General features: G+C 42.3%; 2 protein-coding genes and 1 long non-coding RNA gene across 23 annotated transcripts in view; 1 reads left to right on the top strand and 2 right to left on the bottom strand.

Moving 5' to 3' along the window:
* LOC117366928 (probable cation-transporting ATPase 13A4) overlaps positions 1-7,785 on the bottom strand; it is a 111,921-nt gene extending 104,136 nt beyond the window's left edge. For 15 of the 17 annotated variants that reach the window (XR_004540661.1, XR_004540662.1, XR_004540660.1 and 12 more), the window contains exon 1: positions 7,631-7,785. The gene's annotated coding sequence lies outside the window, so the exon portion shown is untranslated. The remainder of the gene's footprint in view (positions 1-7,630) is intronic. The other 2 variants (XM_033958974.1, XM_033958973.1) reach the window with 2 other exon arrangements.
* A 272-nt stretch (positions 7,786-8,057) lies between these two features.
* LOC117366931 overlaps positions 8,058-20,488 on the top strand; it is a 166,202-nt gene continuing 153,771 nt past the window's right edge. For both annotated transcript variants that reach the window (XR_004540664.1, XR_004540663.1), the window contains exon 1: positions 8,058-8,180. This is a non-coding gene — a long non-coding RNA (uncharacterized LOC117366931). The remainder of the gene's footprint in view (positions 8,181-20,488) is intronic.
* LOC117366926 (probable cation-transporting ATPase 13A4) overlaps positions 13,229-20,488 on the bottom strand; it is a 93,174-nt gene continuing 85,914 nt past the window's right edge. For all 4 annotated transcript variants that reach the window (XM_033958968.1, XM_033958971.1, XM_033958970.1 and 1 more), the window contains 2 exons: positions 17,042-17,122; positions 13,229-14,080 (listed from right to left, as the gene is read on the bottom strand). In XM_033958968.1, coding sequence (XP_033814859.1) covers positions 13,856-14,080; positions 17,042-17,122 — 306 coding nt within the window. In that variant the 3' untranslated portion in view covers positions 13,229-13,855. The remainder of the gene's footprint in view (positions 14,081-17,041; positions 17,123-20,488) is intronic.

Genomic DNA, 20,488 nt, shown 5'->3' with positions numbered 1-20,488 from the left:
AAGACGAAAAGGTCAGTTATATATTTAGGGGCAAGTCCGTGTAGTGCTTTGAAGCAGAAGCAGGCAAATTGGAAATTTACGCGCGCCTCCATTGGCAGCCAATGCAGCTGCCGGTAGTAGGGTGTCACGTGGTCAAACTTCCTCAGCCCAAAGATCAGTTTGACCGCTGCCTTTTGCATCAATTGTAAACGCTGCATGTTCTTTTGGGAAATTGCTAAATAGGCGATGTTGCAGTAGTCAAGTAGACTCAGTACGAGGGATTGGACAAGGGTTCTGAATGCCGCTGTCTCGAAATAAGCTTTAATGGATCTGAGTTTCCAGAGAGTGAAAAATCCCTTTCTGATCAAGGAGTCCACCTGGTCTCTCATGGTTAGGCACTGATCCAAAGTTACACCTAGTATCTTTATGGTAGGTTGGATAGGGGAATTAAGATTATTGATACATAGTGGTGATTTGGTGTCAAGCGGATGTGGCGAAGCAACGAAGAAAGTTGTCTTTTCTGAATTAAGTTTGAGCCTAAAGGTTGTCATCCAGTGCTCCATCACGTTTATGGCTTCTGAAGCTTTAGGAATAGTTTCAGAGATAGAATTAACGAATGGGATGATGATCGTAAAATCATCTGTAGAGATCGTATCTTTAGAATCCTCCAGAAAGGCTGTGAGATCTATTTCTGCTGGTTTTAAATAGTTTTCTTTTTCCTTTGAAGAATATAATAGCAGTTAAAAATGCTTTCTAGAATCTGCGCCTGGCAAACCCAATATTCATTTAGGGATGGGAAGGAGGTTTTGATATAGATGATTACATAGCAGTGATGACACATGATGTGGACTTTAAATAACATGTAAGTTATAGGAGGTTCTATGAACTGAATCCTTTGGTCTATATATGATATATTAACCTCCTAGTTGATTTATTACTTGGGAGAGATTCAAGTGTGGGTGTGTTGATAGTTGGTAAAAAGTTCCTGGTAGTTAGTTGTGGTTACAAAAGTTTGAGTGAGCTGTTCGAATTAGTTTGCAAATTAGAAATAAAAAGTGGTATTTTTTTGATTATCTATTAACCCCTATTCTCGGGAACAAGAAACCCAAAGAGTAGCAACATTCCAGAGCTGAGATTGTGATGTCATAATGCCTCATTCCACCAATACCTAAGAGCCAACCTCATCAGTGATGTCACAATGGCTTGATTGTCCTATACTTGGCTCACATAAGAACATAAGAATTGCTATACTGGGACAGACCAAAAGTCCATCAAGTCCAGTAACTTGTTTCCAACAGTGGCCAACCCAATTCCCAAGTATCTGGCAGAAACCCAAAGAGCAGCAACATTCCAGGGCTCATATTGTGATGTCATCCTGTGGTAATTCTTTGCACAAATAACCACATTCTGGAAAGCACTTGAGGTATTTTTGTAAATTATTTGCATATTTTATAACTCAAAATTTGCCATGAAAGCTTAGGGAGAAATTAATTCCCTTCAGTCCACCAGTTAGACCTAGTAGCATGTCCAGAGAAAAGATTTTTGGATAGACATTCAGTATTCTCTATATAGTAATGTGCTCGAACATTTATTATTACTACTCCTACTACTTATCTATTATATAGCACTGAAAGGCGTACGCGGCGCTGAACATTTTAACATTTATAGACGGTCCCTGCTCGGAAGAGCTTACAATCTAACTTGGACAGACATGACATATAGGATTGGGGATGCAGAGCCCAAGTTGAGAGGAGTTAGGAGTCAAAAGCACTCTCAAAGAGGTGGGCTGACATTTATAGACGGTCCCTGCTCAGAAGAGCTTACAATCTAACTTGGACAGAGAAGATATGACATAGAGTGAGAGGAGTTAGGAGTCGAAAGCACTCTCAAAGAGGTGGGCTGACATTTATAGACGGTCCCTGCTCAGAAGAGCTTACAATCTAACTTGGACAGACAGACATGACATATAGGGTTGGGGATGCAGAACCCAAGGTGAGAGGAGTTAGGAGTCGAAAGCACTCTCAAAGAGGTGGGCTGACATTTATAGACGGTCCCTGCTCAGAAGAGCTTACAATCTAACTTGGACAGACAGACATGACATATAGGGTTGGGGATGCAGAACCCAAGGTGAGAGGAGTTAGGAGTCGAAAGCACTCTCAAAGAGGTGGGCTGACATTTATAGATGGTCCCTGCTCAGAAGAGCTTACAATCTAACTTGGACAGACAGACATGACATATAGGGTTGGGGATGCAGAGCCCAAGTTGAGAGGAGTTAGGAGTCAAAAGCACTCTCAAAGAGGTGGGCTTTTAACTGGGCCTTGAACACTGCCAGAGAAGGAGCCCGCCATAGGAATTCGGGGCAATTTGTTCCAAGCATACGGTGCAGCAAGGCAGAAAGGATGGAGTCTGGAGTTGGCAGTTGAAGAGAAGGGCACAGATAGGAGGGACTTACCAGCTGAGTGGAGCTCATGGTGGGGGGGGGGGAATCATAGGGGGAGATAAGTGAAGAGAGATCGTAAGGGGCAGCTGAGTGAGTGCATTTGTAGGTAAGAGGAGTTTGATGTACTCATATCTACCACAAAACTATTGTTTTATTCAACTGTATAAACATATCTCTCAAATAGCTTAGCCATGTTTTATGGTGTGCTCAGTGCTCCTGCAACCATGTCATGTGGACAAATTGCAAGAGGAACCATCGTAGTACCACCAAGTTCCCCAGTATCACCATTAACCTTCACGCTTACGGCTCTTAGGATAGTGAATAATAATGACAAAAAAGTCACGTATCTTTGTATGCACTGAAGGACTCTTGGGTGGCTGGGTTCCTCTCGATTGTTGTGTTTGAACTGGATTATAATCCAAAGTCTGTTGACCCACGAGCTTGCTGCGCAACCCAAACCATGTGTATATTCAATACAAAGCGACCCAAAACAAGTCCCAAGTTCAAACGCACAAAAAATAAAACCAAAACTGTGCAACCAATGACGCCAGGGCTTCATAAAACTCAATTGTGAGTAATCCAAATCGTTTGTCTCCCCAACTCTGGTCGAGTTTTTCGTTCGCTTCTTCAGGAGGAGAATAATGTAAAGGTTGTTGGCAAAAGGCGCATTTCATAGTTTTGTGGTCTAAGTTTCTATAACCATAAAGCTCTATGACCTCACAATGCAGGTGTAAAGAGCCTTAGCCTATAGGAAGAGGAGATGCAAATGTTAAGAGCCTTAGCCAATAGGGAGAGGAGGAGATAGTGGATGCTGCGGATGGGCCAATTGGCCTTTATCTGCCATCATGTTTCTATGTTACATGTTTCTATAACATCCAAAATGGACATCCATCTCACAGGTATTTTAAAACAGGAAATACATCAAGTTTTCTTGTTTAAAAATACGTGAGATGGACGTCCATGTCCTGGAGAGGTCACCATGAACAGACATTGTACAAACTGGAACGTCCAACATATGAATTGGGAAAAAGCAGGGGCAAGGACATCTATCAAGCCACATTCTTAGAAGAATAGCCACACAGACATTTCTGCAGAGCAGGGGAGCGGCCGAGTGGTGAGTGTGAGCCCTCTAGGAACAGAAAAATACCTACAGTACCTGAACGTTGTGTTGGGTGAACAGATGTTTTAAAAGGGGAACTGATAAAAATCAGTGCTTTTGTCTGATATTGTTGGATATTTCCTCTGCTGCCTTCGACACTACTGATGTTATAAAGCAGGGGTGTCAAAGACCCTCCTCGGGGGCCGCAATCCAGTCGGGTTTTCGGGATTTCCCCAATGAATATGCATGAGATCTATTTGCATGAACTGCTTTCATTGTATGCTAATAGATCTCATGCATATTCATTGGGGAAATCCTGAAAACCCGACTGGATTCCGGCCCTGGAGGACTGGAGTTGTCCACCCCTGCTCTAGAGGCTCTAGGTTAGGGGTGTCAAAGTCCCTCCTCGAGGGCCGCAATCCAGTCGGGTTTTCGGGATTTCCCCAATGAATATGCATGAGATCTATTTGCATGAACTGCTTTCATTGTATGCTAATAGATCTCATGCATATTCATTGGGGAAATCCTGAAAACCCGACTGGATTCCGGCCCTGGAGGACCGGAGTTGTCCACCCCTGCTCTAGAGGCTCTAGGTTAGGGGTGTCAAAGTCCCTCCTCGAGGGCCGCAATCCAGTCGGGCTTTCACGATTTCCCCAATGAATATGCATGAGATCTATTTGCATGAACTGCTTTCATTGTATGCTAATAGATCTCATGCATATTCATTGGGGAAATCCTGAAAACCCGACTGGATTGCGGCCCCCGAGGAGGGTCTTTGACACCCCTGTTATAAAGGCTTAAGTAATTGGGTTGGGGGCAAGGTAACCGATTGGTTTGTTGTTTATTTGTCTGATTGCCCTATGTATGTTCAGGGTAGGGAAAAGGATTCAAAAGGGGGTTCCATAAGGCTCTGCCTTATCTGTAATTTCTGTCTTCTCCACATGCAAAGCAAATTGACCCCTCCCCCTTTTACAAAACCATAGCACACTGTTACCACCGCAGCAGGCGCTAAAAACTGCGCTACGGTTTTGTAAAAGAGAGGTGTTATTTAGAATGAATCATCCACTGTGCGACAGAGTTTGAGGGGCATGAATTGTAGTGGGTGTTCTATAGTGATTTGGGGGTCGCTGAATTCAAAACTGACCTTAATTTGTCAGTATAACCGTCTGATTTTTGACAAAAGAGCATTATAATGCAAAAATTAACATTTTTGCTATATTTTCTAATGCGTGGAGTAAATGTTATAACAATGTCTGAAATATTAAAGCAGTGTGCCTCAAATTAGATTTTTAAGCTAAAGTATTAGTTTTAATGATGTAATAACGTGCTATATAATTAAATTCTTATGGGTGAGGAGGCAGAGCTGGAATATGCAGTTCTCTGTAGGCCTATTGCGTCATCAGTATTGCACTGTATTGCATCATCAACAATTTTTAAGCATCAGCACAGTTGAGATTAAATCGTCAATTTTGTATCGGGCTTTTGCTTCTTAGTTATCAAGTTGTTGCATTTGAAACGTTTTTGTTGTTTTGTTAGGATCATGTCAAGAAAGTGGGCGAACGAACCACCCTCACGTCTTCTGTTACGCCAATTAGGTCTCAGAAAAGAGATATGAATCCACTCCTAAGAAAAGCCTATGAACTCTATTTTGGCTGCAAAACTGGAGATCAGGATAAGATTTGGGACCCTCATGTGTGTTGTAAATCTTGTACCAACAACCTTGGAGCATGGCTGAAAGGCGTTCATCCATCGATACAATTTGCTGTTCCAATGGTTTGGAGGGAACAGAAGGACCATTGCACAGATTGCTATTTCTGCTTAACAAAAGTGTCTGGATTTTTTTTCGAAAACGAGTCAAATTCAATATCCTAATCTTGAATCTGCAATACGACCTGTGCCTCACGATGACAATCTTCCAATTCTGAAACCACATTGGATTTGGAAGAAGGTTCTGAAGCAGATGCTGATGACTATGGAACTGGAATCTGAAAATGATCCTGATTTCAAGTTCAGATGAACCTCATTAATAACTCAAGCAGAATTAAATGACCTCATTCGAGATCTTACTTTATCTAAGAGACAAGCCAAACTCTTAGGCTCCAGGCTTTGTCAGTGGAATCTCTTGGCACCTGAGACCAACATCTCCGTGTTCCGAAATTGTCACAAGGCCCTCGTGGAACATTTCTCTATGACAGACTGATTGACATTTTGTCAAGACATAAATGGATTATTCCAAGCATTTGGTCAAAGTCATGACCGAAATGAATGGCGCTTGTTCATTGATACGTCAAAGCTAAGTCTGAAGGAAGGAAGTGCTCTTGCATAACAGAAACGTATGTCCTTCTATTGGTCACTCTGTCCACGTGAAGGAAACTTATGAAAATTTACAGCTCCTCTTAGATCATATTAAGTACAGCAAGTACAAGTGGCAGATTTGTACTGATCTGAAAGTCATCGCGTTGTTACTTGGTCTGCAGTTTTATCTGTGAGTGGGCTAGCTGAGACAGGGGATCCCGTGACTATCATTAAAGACTGGCCACTTCGTAATAATTTGTATCCTGCTGCTGGAAGAAAAAAAATGTAATTCACCATCGTCTTGTCGATCCGAAACAAGTGCTACTGCCAACTCTTCACATAAAGCTAGGACTTATGAAGAACTTTGTCAAGGCTATGAACAAGGAAGGTGATGGATTTCGCTATTTACAGGAAAACTTTCATAAGTGCTCAGAAGTTAAAAGGAAGGTAAATAAGAGAATTGTTGAGAGACAGGCACTTTGAGGAAGACTTGCGAGGACGTGAGAAAAAGTCCATGAATAGCATTGAAGAATGTAATCGAGCATTTTCTGGGGAATAGGAAGGCACCAGACTATGTCCAAATGGTGGAGACGATGCTTAAAGCATTCTGTGATCTCAAATGCAACGTGTCACTAAAAATCCATTTTCTCCACTCGCATGTGGATTTTTCCCCCCGATAATCTCGGTAGTGTTAGCGATGAGCACAGGGAAAGGGTTTCACCAGGACATTGCTACGATGGAGAAACGATACCAGGGCAGATGGAATTCATCAATGCTGGCTGACTATTGTTGGACATGAATTAGAGATGCTCCTCATCTCGTTTATAAATGCATTTCAACAGCAAAACGATTCTAGAAAATAATATTTATAGGCACTCTTAAATTGGCGCCATGCGTTACGACTTCTCATGCCATAAATATTAGCGATTTTCTCAAAAACTATACGTGATAGGAGAAAACTGAGGCTATTTTCATGCACAGGAGGCCAAAATCATTTTCTTCTTGGCAAAGAACAAAAGTTAAAATTTGTTACTCAGTGTTATCTATAACTCCCATATATGCCATTATTTTACCTGAAAGCTCATCCCTCCGAGATGTTACTGGGAAAAAGGGTGTCAGGTCAAAAGCGTGCCGTGACAAAGGTGCGTGCAGACAATTGAGCGCAGCGTGGAGGCGCGTGCCGCAGAAAATTACAGTTTTTATGGCTCCGACGGGGGGTGTGTGTGGGGGGAACCCCCCCACTTTACTTAATAGAGATTGCGCCGCGTTGTGGGGGCGTTGTGGGGGATGTGGGGGGTTGTAACCCCCCACATTTTACTGAAAACTTCACTTTTTCCCTGAAAAAGTTAAGTTTACAGTAAAATGTGGAGGGTTACAACCCCCCAAACCCCCCACAACGCCGGCGCGATCTCTATTAAGTAAACTGGGGGGGCTCCCCAACAAAGCCCCCCGTCAGAGCCCCTAAAAACTGTAATTTTCTTCGGCGCGCGCCTCCATCTTGCGCTCAGTTGTCGGCGCCCGCCTTTGTCTTTCGCGGGGTTGTCTATGAACCGGAAAAAGAGCTGAACATCATCTGTATACAGTTTAAAATTCATTCCTGAAGACTCAAACACTCTGGGCTCCTTTTACCTTAACGAGTGGAACAGCGTGCACTAAAATGCCACACATGCTAGCCACTACTGCCTCCTCTTGAGCAGGTGGTAGTTTTTCGTGTAGCACACGCTAATCCGGTGCGTGCGCTAAAAACGCTAGCGCACCTTTGTAAAAGGGGCCCTCTGTATAAAGGAGCCAAATAGATATTAAATATACTTCTGTACCTTCAGTAAGAGAAAGGTGGACACTCAGGTGAAAATTCATGGGCTTAGGAGGTCCCAAAAGAGCGTGAAAGGTTGGAACTCCAAGGGAAGGCATGCACGGAGAATCTCAGGTGTTCCTGCAGTAGCTGGGAAGTGAGAAGCTGGAGTAAACCTGCTGACAGGGAGAGAGACGAGGTGCTGCCTGAGCCAAAGTTTGCTGAAGTTTTGCCAGTCGGTTTGGAAGTGGGCCAGCTACAGAAGGGAGAGATCCAGAGGAAGTTATAGACTTCAGGGAGCTGAGCTTTTGGCCCGGTATAAAGAGACTAGGGATGGAAAGGAATTTCCTAAACTAGGTCAGTCTCTTGGGAGATGGGCCAGATGCAGAAGGAAGGGTGAGACCGGGAAGGGGTCGGAGCCTTTGGAGAGCTGAACTGGTGATCCCAGGGTAAGGAGACTGGAGAATAGGAAGGAGCTCTCTAAGATGAAAGAAAAGGGACAGAGAAACTGGGAAAGGAGAACGTTACTTGGTGAGAGATCGCCTTAAGCGGGAAGCAAAAGATGACAAACCCTGGTGAGTGGATTTGCTGAGACCAGCCCAGAAAGCAAGCTGGGAAGGAAATGTTTGGCAAGAGATTTAGTTACTGCAACAGAAAAGTAATTGCCTTATGAAATACTACAACTACTGTTAATTATTTCTATAGCGCTACCAGACATGCGCAGTGCCGTACAGAGTCACAAAGAAGACATTCCCTGCTCCAAAGAGCTTACAATCTAAACAGACAAACAGGATGTCATAGATACAGTTAAGGGGAAGGGTTAATCTGCTAGCTGGGTTGGAGGGCAGAGGGGAGTCCAGGACAATCAAGCCATTGTGACATCACTGATGTGATTGGCTCTTAGGCACTGGTGGAATGAGGCATTATGACATCACAATCTCTGCTCTGGATACCAGAGACTGTCATTCTGTAGTGTCTGTTTCAGCCTCAGTCCTTCTACACCAGAATTCTTCAAAGCAAAGCTTGCGGGTCAGTGGTTGTGGCCATTCATACTCTGATTCTTCCCTCTCTCCTTAAAGAATGACATGAAGATGGCTTCCTGCGGTTATCCGCGGGGACGGGAACGGTGATGAATTTTGTCACCGTTTCATTCTCTACTGGAAATCTAACCTATGCATTTGAAAGTGTGCAACATGTACTTCTTAATGTTGTCACCAGATTAGAGATGAGTGCAGGAGTCTCTGGTAGGAGAGAAGCAAAAAAACATGACCTTTTGAAATCATTGTTTTATTGTGACATACGGTATACAACAGTGGTTTCAAAGTCAAGCCCTTTGCAGGGCCACATTTTGGATTTGCAGGTACAGTGTTCCCCTAGTCATTCGCGGTATTCTCCGACCGGGACTTCCTGTGCTAAAGTCGGGCTTCACCAATCAGAAGCTGCGTGTCAAAGCAGCTCCTGATTGGTGAAGCCTGACTTTAGTCAGAGCATATCGCAAGTGATTTCCAGCTGCCCTATCCTGCCTCCCCCAGCTGAAAAACCGTATTCGCGACTTTTCGATATTCGCGGGGGTTCTGGTCCCCATATCTCAAAAAACGTTATAGCAGAATTAGAAAAGGTACAGAGAAGGGTGACAAAAATATAAAAAGGATCGGATGACTTCCCTTTGAGAAAAGGCTGAAGTGATTAGGGCACTTTAGCTTGGAGAAGAGACAGCTCAGGGGTGATATGATAGAGGTCTATAAAATACTGAGTGGCATGGAAAGGGTCGATGTCAATCGCTTGTTCCTTCTTTCCAAAAATACTAGGACTAGGGGACATGCAATGAAGCTACTAAGTGGTAGATTTAAAACAAACCAGAGAAAATATTTCTTCACACAAAGTGTAAATAAACTCTGGAATTTGTTGCCAGAGAATATGGTGAAATCAGTTAGCTTAGTAGGGTTTAAAAAAGGTTTTGAGAATTTCCTAAAAGAGAAGTCCATAGGCCATTATTAAGATGGACTTAGGGAAATCCATTGCTTATTCCTAGGATAAGCCCCCCCCCCCCCAATCTGTTTTACATTAGGGATTTCTATTCCACCATTACCTTGCAGTTCAAGGCGGATTACAAATGGATTGTCAGGAGATTAGAAGTGTTTAGGGAGTAGTTTGTATATTTCTTTGAGTTGCTAAGGATTACTGCTTGGGATCTTGCCAGGTACTTGCCACTGTTGCATAAGAATACTGGTCTTGATGGACCTTCAGTCTGTCCCAGTGTGACAATTCTTATGTTCTTAACATCCTTCAAACCAGTTTCCCGGGTTGTCTTGTGTGCCGTCCAGTTCGTGAGCGACACATTGTGAATGCACGGTATTACAAGTCATTTCTGCGGTATCACCCGCGTTGTGCAGTGCGGGAGAAATGTCCAGAACTGTTACACAATGCCACAATCCTACACAACGACACTTTGAAGGATGTTAAACAGTTAAACATATTCACTCTCGGGATGACTGTGTGCTTGATTTAGTGAAACAGCTAATATTTATTACTTGTTTGCTAATAAGACGATGATTTCAGATGTCATGGTTTGTTTGGTTTTTGCTTCTCCCCTACCAGAGACGGCTGCACTCATCTCTCGTCTCGTGGCAACATTAAGAAGTACATGTCACACATTTTCAAACATATATATTATAGCCATCCAGATGATTACGCGTAACTGGAAGAGTTACGACAGACTGAATTACACATTTTGGTGGGCAAATATTTGTTCCACGTATAAATATGAGAGAATGAATGCGGAGTGTTTGGGGTCTAGCATGATATTCAATAAGGTGTGGAGCCCATTGACTGCATGTGTTGAATTGCAATGAATGTCAGGTATCTCCCTTTTTACAGATTCCTTACACATCCGGGGAGGGGGGGGGGAGGGGAGGGGAAGGTATTTGGGATTGCTAAAGGTATTTATCTATAATATTGCAATAATATATGCATGTGTAGTGTAATAGTTATGTGAGGAAGGGAGAAAAGAACATAAGAACATAAGCAATGCCTCTGCTGGGTCAGACCTGAGGATTGGTAATGGATTAATTATGTGTATTTAAGTGCATTATGTAGAATGCTCACATTTAATAGAGTTGTATTGCACTGTCAAAATTTGAAAATCAATAACATAGTAACATAGTAGATGACGGCAGAATAAAGACCCGAATGGTCCATCCAGTCTGCCCAACCTGATTCAATTTAAATTTATTTTATTTTATTTTTTTTAATTTTAATTTTTTCTTCTTAGCTATTTCTGGGCAAGAATCCAAAGCTTTACCCTGCACTGTGCTTGGGTTCCAACTGCCAAAATCTCTGTTAAGACTTACTCCAGCCCATCTACACCCTCCCAGCCATTGAAGCCCTCCCCTGCCCATCCTCCTCCAAACGGCCATACACAGACACAGACCGTGCAAGTTTGCCCAGTACTGGCCTAGTTCAATATTTAATATTATTTTCTGATTCTAGATCCTCTGTGTTCATCCCACGCTTCTTTGAACTCCGTCACCGTTTTCCTCTCCACCACCTCTCTCGGGAGCGCATTCCAGGCATCCACCACCCTCTCCGTAAAGTAGAATTTCCTAACATTGCCCCTGAATCTACCACCCCTCATCCTCAAATTATGTCCTCTGGTTTTACCATTTTCCTTTCTCTGGAAAAGATTTTGTTCTACGTTAATACCCTTCAAGTATTTGAACGTCTGAATCATATCTCCCCTGTCCCTCCTTTCCTCTAGGGTAGACATATTCAGGGCTTCCAGTCTCTCCTCATACGTCTTCTGGCGCAAGCCTCCTATCATTTTCATCGCCCTCCTCTGGACCGTCTCAAGTCTTCTTACGTCTTTCACCAGATACGGTCTCCAAAACTGAACACAATACTCCAAGTGGGGCCTCACCAATGACCTGTAGAGGGTCATCAACACCTTCTTCCTTCTACTGACTACGCCTCTCTTTATACAGCCCAGCATCCTTCTGGCAGCAGCCATTGCCTTGTCACACTTTTTTTTTGCCTTTAGATCTTCGGACACTATCACCCCAAGGTCCCTCTCCCCGTCCGTGCATATCAGCTTCTCTCCTCCCAGCATATAAACAAACATATATATATTAGATTTGTAGTGTTGTTTCATTTTCTTTCTTTTTTTTTTTTATAAATTCTTTATTCATTTTAAAATCAAATACATAGTGCAAACAGCTAAACAAACAAATAATATATCCAACTGCACTTTGATTCAATCAAATACTATACAATTATTAAATCCTTGTGTCCCGGCACTAAGCGTTATTCAATAAATGGCGCTTGGACTTCAGCACCCTTTTTATAGCGTGGTTTTCATTTTTCGCTGTTTTTAAATTGAGTCCGTGGAATATATTTAAATGTCATAACTGGTGTTTACAGTTGGGTCAATATTCAAATGTTGTGGCCACAAATTCTAAATTTCAATGCTTCAGGAAAATCTAAACTGAGAAATTTCATAATATTGTAAGTCTTTAATAGAAATCCAAGTTGTTTGCTACGAGGAAGAGCAGGAAAATGTGCAACTTGACAGGATACGTCTCAGTAAACAAGTGTAAGCGTGGAAAAGACATACGACTGACTCAAGGGGGTGCAATGCAAATTTTATTGTTTTTCAAATTGTGGTTATTAAAAATGAAATAAATGAGATGAAAAGGAAACGGAAACAAAATAAAATGATATCCATCTGGGGCATCGCCTGGCCAACCTGTGAAAATTAACAATCCCCCCAAGTCTTCCTGGGACCCCTACATCCTCTCTTAGCCTATTTTGGGCTTATATGGGGCAAATATGATCCTTTGTCCCTTCTGTCCCACTGCTTCTGAGCATCGAGATGATTCCAGCCACAGGTTGGGTGGCATTCTTCCTCCCATAATCCCACTATCCTGGAATGCTTCGAGACCTGACACTACCAGATCCACAAACATACTCAAACTATCTTTCCCCTCCTTAAAAGGCGTCATGTATGCAGGTAAATTAGGGAAATCCCTTTTCTTCAAATTCACTTAGCTTTGGAACAACCTCCCTGCCCCGCTGCGGAACCTCAGCTCATTCCAATTATTCCGAAAGCATCTGAAAACCTGGCTTTTCTCCAAAACGTAAAGCTAGCTATCCTCTTCATAACCTCTAATTTCTTATTATGTCCTTCCCTCATTGAATTTACCTGTAAACCGTGCCGAGCTCTATCTTTATGGAGATGATGCGGTATACAAACTTAAGGTTTAGTTTAGTTTAGTTTCTCTTCCTCTCTCTCTTTTTTCTCTCTTCTCTCCTTTTTTCTCTCTTTCTTTTTTTCTTTCTCTCTTCTTTTTCTTTCTCTCTTCCTCTCTTTTTTCTCTCTCTATTTCTCTCTCTCTCTTCCTCTCTCTCTTTTTTTTTCTCTCTCTCCTTTTTTCTCTCTCTCTCTCTTCTTTTTTTCTTTCTTTCTCTTTCTCATTAAAAGGCATCATATGCAGGTAAATTAGGGAAATCCCTTTTCTTCAAATTCACTGAGCTTTGGAACAACCTCCCTGCCCCCCCTGCGGAACCTCGGCTCATTCCAATTATTCCGAAAGCATCTGAAAACCTGGCTTTTCTCCAAAACGTAAAGCTAAATAACCTCTAATTTCTTATTATGTCCTTCCCTCATTGAATTTACCTGTAAACCGTGCCGAGCTCTATCTTTATGGAGATGATGCGGTATACAAACTTAAGGTTTAGTTTAGTTTAACCCTGTTGAAAAACAGTAGGGACAGAGTAAGAGTGGTTGGGCTCCGTTTTTGCCCCCAGATGGGGTTCGGAGACTCCAGGAGGCTTTGTTGATGCTCATACACTTAGGGCTCCTTTTACTAAGGTGCGTTAGGGCCTCAACCCGTGGAATAGCGCACGCTAGACCTTAACTCCAGCACTGAGCTGGCGTTATTCTAGAAGCGTAGCGTGCAGTTCAGCACGCAGTAATTTTGTGTGTGCGCTAAAAACGCTAGCGTACCTTAGCAAAATGAGCCCTTAGGCTGGGCAGGAAGTAGGAGGGTCCCAGAATATCTCATGCATGTTCATTGTGGATATCCTGTAAACCTGACCGGTTGGGGGTTCCCCCGATTTGGGAATCGCTGAGCTAGACTTTGGATCTTTAAAAGGGAAGAGGAAGTGACCATGACAGGACCCTGGTTAGAACAGACTACTTGGGCAAACCGCTGACAGTCCAGGTTAATCTACAATTGTCTTTGTCCTGTTGAGGTCAGCAAAGCTGCTTTTCATGGTTCTCATATGCCGGATTGCAATACGCTTGAATTTTGGTGTCCGTCACCCCATTATTGAGGACTCCATAGTGCGTCCTGTTCACTGGGGGCCAGTTTGGGTCCTTCTCCAACATTCTGATGAATTTCCGATACTGGCTCTTCGAATGGTAGCCAACGATTTCCTTCAACATCAACCAAAGTTTTCTGTTTTCAATCACGGCTTCCTGGAAGAATGAAATAAATGCATTAAGAACAGGCTGGGCACGAAAGAGCAGACATGGTATTTCCTTTAGAAAGAAAAATAAAACTGGATCTTTCTAATGATATTGAGCTTGCCCTGGCTTAATAAAGGAAAATTCCCATCTCCCCTGGAAATCAATCCATGTGCCTTAAAAGACAACAGTAATATAACCCTGCATTCAACTAGACCAGGGGTAGGCAATTCCGGTCCTCGAGAGCCGGAGCCAGGTCAGGTATTCAGGATATCCACCATGAATATGTATGAGATGGATTTGTACGCACTGCCTCCTTGAGATGCAAATCTTTCTCATGCATATTTATTGTGGATATCCTGAAAACCTGACCTGGCTCCGGCTCTCGAGGACCGGAATTGCCTACCCCTGGACTAGACCTTCACCCTATCTCAAGATGTTATTTAATACTTTTATATATGATCCAGCCAGAATGAACTGTTTGCTATTTATATTAGTAATGTGAGAAAAATGGAGGTCATTTACTAATGGTCAGTGTGCTAACACTGTTATTTTATGCAATGGGCTCTATAAGTTTCCAAGTTTTATTTAGAATTTGACTAATCGCGTAATCATACTTCAAAGCGATGTACATTATTATAACGCAAAATAACAGTGCTAGAAAATGCTACTAGTCAGAGAACAATCCACAGTACGTCTTATCACAGTACAAGAGGGAAGGGAAAAGTCCAATCAGCCAAGGAAAACTGTCTTTATTCAAAAAATACAAGTAGTTTTCAGACAAGTTCTTTCTTCTTTCTTCTCGCTGTTATCGCAGTACAATCAATGTAGTATAGCTATGTTTAAATTATGTGCTTTCAACTAAAGAAAAAAACAAAAGGAATTGACCCCGAAATATCCACAAAGAAGAAAGTCCAGAGAAAGCCAAAAAAACTCTGTGGAGTGACGATGCTCCTGAATGGATTTTATTTGAAAGTGTCAAAGTTCCAAAGGTCCACTGAAATCATCCACATAAAATAATTTCATCCACATAAAATTAAATCATCCACATAAGAGCCTTAAAGGACCTAGTCCGCTAGGGATACAGGACCCAACACGGTCCGTGTTGCGACAAAAAGTCTTCTTCAGGGGTCCCTGCGGGTCCTATAAAAGTGAGTACGTGGGAAACAATTGTGTGGTGAGCCGGAAGTGAGACCTTTAAGGCTCTTATGTGGATGATTTATTTTTATGTGGATGGAATTATGTTATGTGGATGATTTCAGTGGACCTTTGGAACTTTGACACTTTCAAATAAAGTCCACTTAGGAACATTGTCACTCCACAGAGGTTTTTTAGCTTTCAACTGAAGATGCACATAAGGCCCTGTATACAGTAGACTCTCAGTTAACCAGCAGCCGTGGGGATTGATAGATGCTGGATAAATGTAGTTTCTGGTTGCTTGAGAGTTACTATTAAAAATAGGCCTAACTAATACTATACTCCATACCATAAACTGTTCCAGGCAAACTACTGGACATGTGGTAGGTAAAGCATGGGCGTACTCAGGTGTGGCGTGCCGAGTTTAAACTTAAATGTCCACCAGAAATTGATTTTATTTTAATTTTTATCTAAAGTATTACAGTATTTCTTTGATTTTTTTTATGCTTATTGGTTAAGTTCCAGTTAACAGAGAGTCTACTGTACGCTGTTCCCTCCATTGCTGCCAGAAGGAGGCAGCGCATTAAAATGATGTTTTCAATCGCTAGGGGCAGTAGGTTCCCTGGAGTCTTACACAGCTTGGCTGTCCCTCACTATTGAAAAAAGTGATAGTGAAACAGCACCTCCTACTGGCAGGTCTCCTGCTCAGCTTAGAGAGAACAATGCTTGTATACTGAGCACTTTTTAAACTAAACTAAAGCTTAACTTTATATACCGGGTCATCAACCTAAAGAAGCTCAACTCGGTTTCCTTATAGACACAAAAGGAGTGTATTTTCTCTAAGGCTTCCACAGCTGGTATCATAATTGTTTGGTTATCTGGGTCTTGCGGTGTCTGAGTCTTACACAGCTTGGCTGTCCCTCACTATTGAAAAAAGTGATAGTGAAACAGCACCTCCTACTGGCAGGTCTCCTGCTCAGCTTAGAGAGAACAATGCTTGTATACTGAGCACTTTTTAAACTAAACTAAAGCTTAACTTTATATACCGGGTCATCAACCTAAAGAAGCTCAACTCGGTTTCCTTATAGACACAAAAGGAGTGTATTTTCTCTAAGGCTTCCACAGCTGGTATCATAATTGTTTGGTTATCTGGGTCTTGCGGTGTCTGAGTCTTACACAGCTTGGCTGTCCCTCACTATTGAAAAAAGTGATAGTGAAACAGCACCTCCTACTGGCAGGTCTCCTGCTCAGCTTAGAGAGAACAATGCTTGTATACTGAGCACTTTTTAAACTAAACTAAAGCTTAACTTTATATACCGGGTCATCAACCTAAAGAAGCTCGACTCGGTTTCCTTATAGACACAAAAGGAGTGTATTTTCTCTAAGGCTTCCACAGCTGGTATCATAATTGTTTGGTTATCTGGGTCTTGGCGGTGTCTGAGTCTTGCCGTCTCTAAAAAAAAATTCAGCATCCAGCTCAGTGTCCCAGCATGACTCATCGTAAATGTGATTGTATTAAAACCACAACAGATTATGTAAGTATCTTTAGTTCCAGGAGAGGGCATTCCCAGACATACAATTTATACAGCAATAAAGCAGCCTCACGTCACCCAAACAGGGAATAAGCATCATTATTTTCATGGGTTGTACTTAGTCTTTTTCGAAATCGCAGAGTAGAAGCAAACAAGGGAAAAAAATATTATACACTCATTGCTTGTCAAACCTTAAAGCAATTTCAACACCACTTCCAGGAACAAGGTCAAACTTTCTGACTAGAATATTCTTCCTTTGATCTGCAGTTTTGAACTGAAGTAAAAAAAAACAAAAACCACATACCTCTAGAATGACTGATGCAACAAAAGTGGCCAATAACATAACCAGAATATTAATCCGCCATAATGTAGGAGTGCAGACGAGCTTTGAGGAAGAGAAAGAAGTGCATTAATGGGGCAACGAACCTCTTAATCTAAATTTTTTTTTTTTTTTGTCATTTGTATATAACAATCGCGTTTATTGTAACCTCATACATCAAAATCAATTCATTTAAAACTACAAAACCGCAAAAGCATTTTTTTAGCGCAGGCTGGTGCGCCGAAAGCTCTGCACTGCTCCCAATGCTCATAGAGCTTTAATTAAATAGAGCTTCTACTGGAAATGCCCAGATATCTTCTATATTGTAATCCGCCTAGAACCGCAAGGCACAGGCGGAATAGAAATCCCTAATATAATGTAATTGCCAGGACATCCAAGTGCCGATGATCAAAACCCTTTTCCTGGACATCTAAGAAGACATTTTTTCCCGCTGTGTGTCCAGAGTTCCAGCAGGCGTGCTGGGAAGTGTTTTATGGGCATGTTTTGGGCATGGTTAACTTGGACATCTTGTGGCGATAATTGAACCTTTTCTAAGACGGCCTGGATGGAACTTAGATGTTTGGAGCTGCACCTGTTTTAGAAGTGTCTAAGTGCCACAAAGGGACCCAAACTGACCAAATGACCACTGGATACATTAAGGTGTGGCTTCCCACCACACTCCCCCACTGTTCACTAACCCCCTCCCACCCCAAAAAAATCTGAATGAAAGAGTACACGATTTCCGTATCTTCTCCGCCCCTTAATTTTCATCACTGAACCTAGCGTTTCACATTGGAAATCGCTGCTCCAGGTGGTTCATGGAGGAAATCGCGGCTCCCGGCATTGTATGGAGCAAATCGCAGGTCGGGTTATTCACGGTTTATTGTCTTTTTCTGGTCTACTTTACCGAAAAACCGCAAATAACATGCAAAAAGTTATTCGCGGTTTTTCGGTATTCACGGCTATGTTCTGCCCATATCCCCCGCAAATACGGAGGGAGAAGTGTACATATTTGTCTGTAGAACAGCAGCTCTTGATAAGGGAAAGCCTAATACAGCATCACACAGGTGTCTTAAGTAACCTGGTGGATGGGCTACTGATACCTTAAGGAGGAAGACCCAGGCCCATAAGCTACTCTAGCCACTACATTTATTATGGAAAGTGTGAGTCCACCAAAACCCACCAAAATCCTACTATACTGCCATATAAGTGCCACTTGTTGCCATGAAGGCTATTGAGGTGATAGACAGGTGAGTCTAGTAGGTTTTGAGGGAGTTTTGAAGGGCACAGCATAAATCAGAAGGGGTATATGATGAGATGGACTTCAGGCACTCTTTGTGGGATGTTCACAGCAGTGCCCTCTAAGGTGTCCCACTACTCCGTGTGGCCAGTCCATCGCAATGTCCAAATGGTCTGGACTTTTTCAACTTGGACATTTCTTTGGTCAAAAATGAGGTTTAAGGTTAGGTGTCCTAATGGTAGGAAGTCCTGTCAGCCTAGACTTCCATGTAGACGTTTAGCGGTTCAGCTTTTGAAAATGGACATTTCTGTGCTTCCGACTTTGGACGTTGAACAGGAAACGTCCAAATCGTACCTAGTCGTTCTTTTCAAAAATGACTCATAACTTATTCGTAACCTGTTCATACAAACTCATAACTTATAACTCAAACTCATAACTCAAATTTATAACTCATAACTTATTCATACAAACTTAGTACTGTATATTCAGTGTTCGAAGAGGATCCCATAGATGAAGAGAAGTACTTTAGCTAAAGAAACTATTAAAGAAATTACTCATTTGAAGAGTTAAAAATTCTTATGGATGCTTTAAGCACCGAACGTCACAAAATTTCACTATCATTGCTATCAACACTGAAAAACATAGAGTGAGCAAAGTCATTTGAAATCCATCAATCTATATACACATATATAAATAGTTATCCTATATTGGATTAACATAATGACCTGAAACGTTATTTGGATTCAGCTTATGTCGCTAATACTTCAGAGATCAACCAGACCGAATTTAGACAGTACGAGGCTGACTCAATAGATAATTGTATTCTTAATTTCTTAGAAATTAATTTGCCAGCATTTATACCAGGTTTCATCCAGCATAAGCGCTGCGTTTTAAAGCCAGGCATGGGAATCTGCTTTAAGCGCTATTTTACAATGAATGCTCTGTGCGGAGCGCCCTTGATAGAATACTAGTTTAGCATGGATCTTTCCGGCAATGAATTTAAAACGAGTTTATAAAATCCCCCCCCCCAAAAAAAATGTGCCCATGGTAGCCTTATTCAGTTGGAGGGGCATAATCGAAAGGGACGCCTAAGTCCGTTTACGTCCATCTCGCAAGTCGTCCAAAGTTAAAAAGAGCCTAAGACACATTTTTGAAAGAGACGTCCAACCTTTTTTTAGTTTCGAAAATCATCTAATTATACGTCCTGTCGATCTGATCGTCCAAGCCGCTAAATCGTCCATCTTTATATCACATTTCTATCCAACTTTCCGTCCAAGTCCAAAACGCCTAGAACAAGCCCTGTTGGACGTGGGAGGGGTCTGCAAAGTGATGGATTGAACACCCAGACATGCCACCTAAATAGTAGGGTACCTTACAGGGTACTGCTGTGAACTTCACAAAAAGGGTGCCATGGCTTCTCCTCACTCCAGCTCCCTTATAGGTGACGGTGAGCCCCCCAAACCACCTCCAGAATCCTCTAGACCCACTTATCTATCACCCCAATAGTCCTTATGGCTTCAGGAGCCACTTATATGCCATTAAAAAAAGGGTTTCTGGGGTTTATAGGGCAGAGCACATGTTTCAGTATCAATTCAGTGATTACAGGGGCTTATGGGCATGGGTCCTCCTCTCTATGGGTCCCTAATCCACCCCCAAGATGACTTAAGCCGCCTCTGGGCTGGACGACTAGGCTTTCCTATGCCAGGCGGCCAGGTGATGATGGTCTGGAGGCTGAAATTTAAAGTTGTGAATAAAATTTTTTTGGGGGTGGGGGGTTGGTGATCACTGGGGTAGTGTGTGGGGGTCTGTTTTATGTGTTTTCAGTGCTTATCTGGTGAGTTTAGGTGGTTTTTTGTTTTACATGGTCTAAGTCACAATGTCCGAGTTCCGTCGATCGTGGGCTGTATAACTTTCGGTTATACATGCTGTACGACTAAATCTAAGCTGGCCCACGTCCAGCCCAACTTCCGCCCTCGACACGCCTCCTGAAACGCCCCGTTTAGCTTTGGATGTTGAGCAGCATTATGGAGGCCTAGGTCATTTAGAAATACGTCCAAAACCCGGTTTTATTATTGGCACTTGGACATTTTTAAGAAATGTTCGTCCAAGTGCCAACATAGGCCGGTTTTTGGACGTTTTTCTCTTTCGATTATGAGCCTCTTAGAGTTTATTGGGTTATTGCTTCGATCATT

The sequence above is a fragment of the Geotrypetes seraphini genome, chromosome 9, assembly GCF_902459505.1.
Source record: "Geotrypetes seraphini chromosome 9, aGeoSer1.1, whole genome shotgun sequence".
NCBI classification, from domain to species: domain Eukaryota; kingdom Metazoa; phylum Chordata; class Amphibia; order Gymnophiona; family Dermophiidae; genus Geotrypetes; species Geotrypetes seraphini.
The sequence above is the reverse complement of the archived record's forward strand: the minus strand, read 5'-3'. Positions and strand labels throughout refer to the sequence as shown.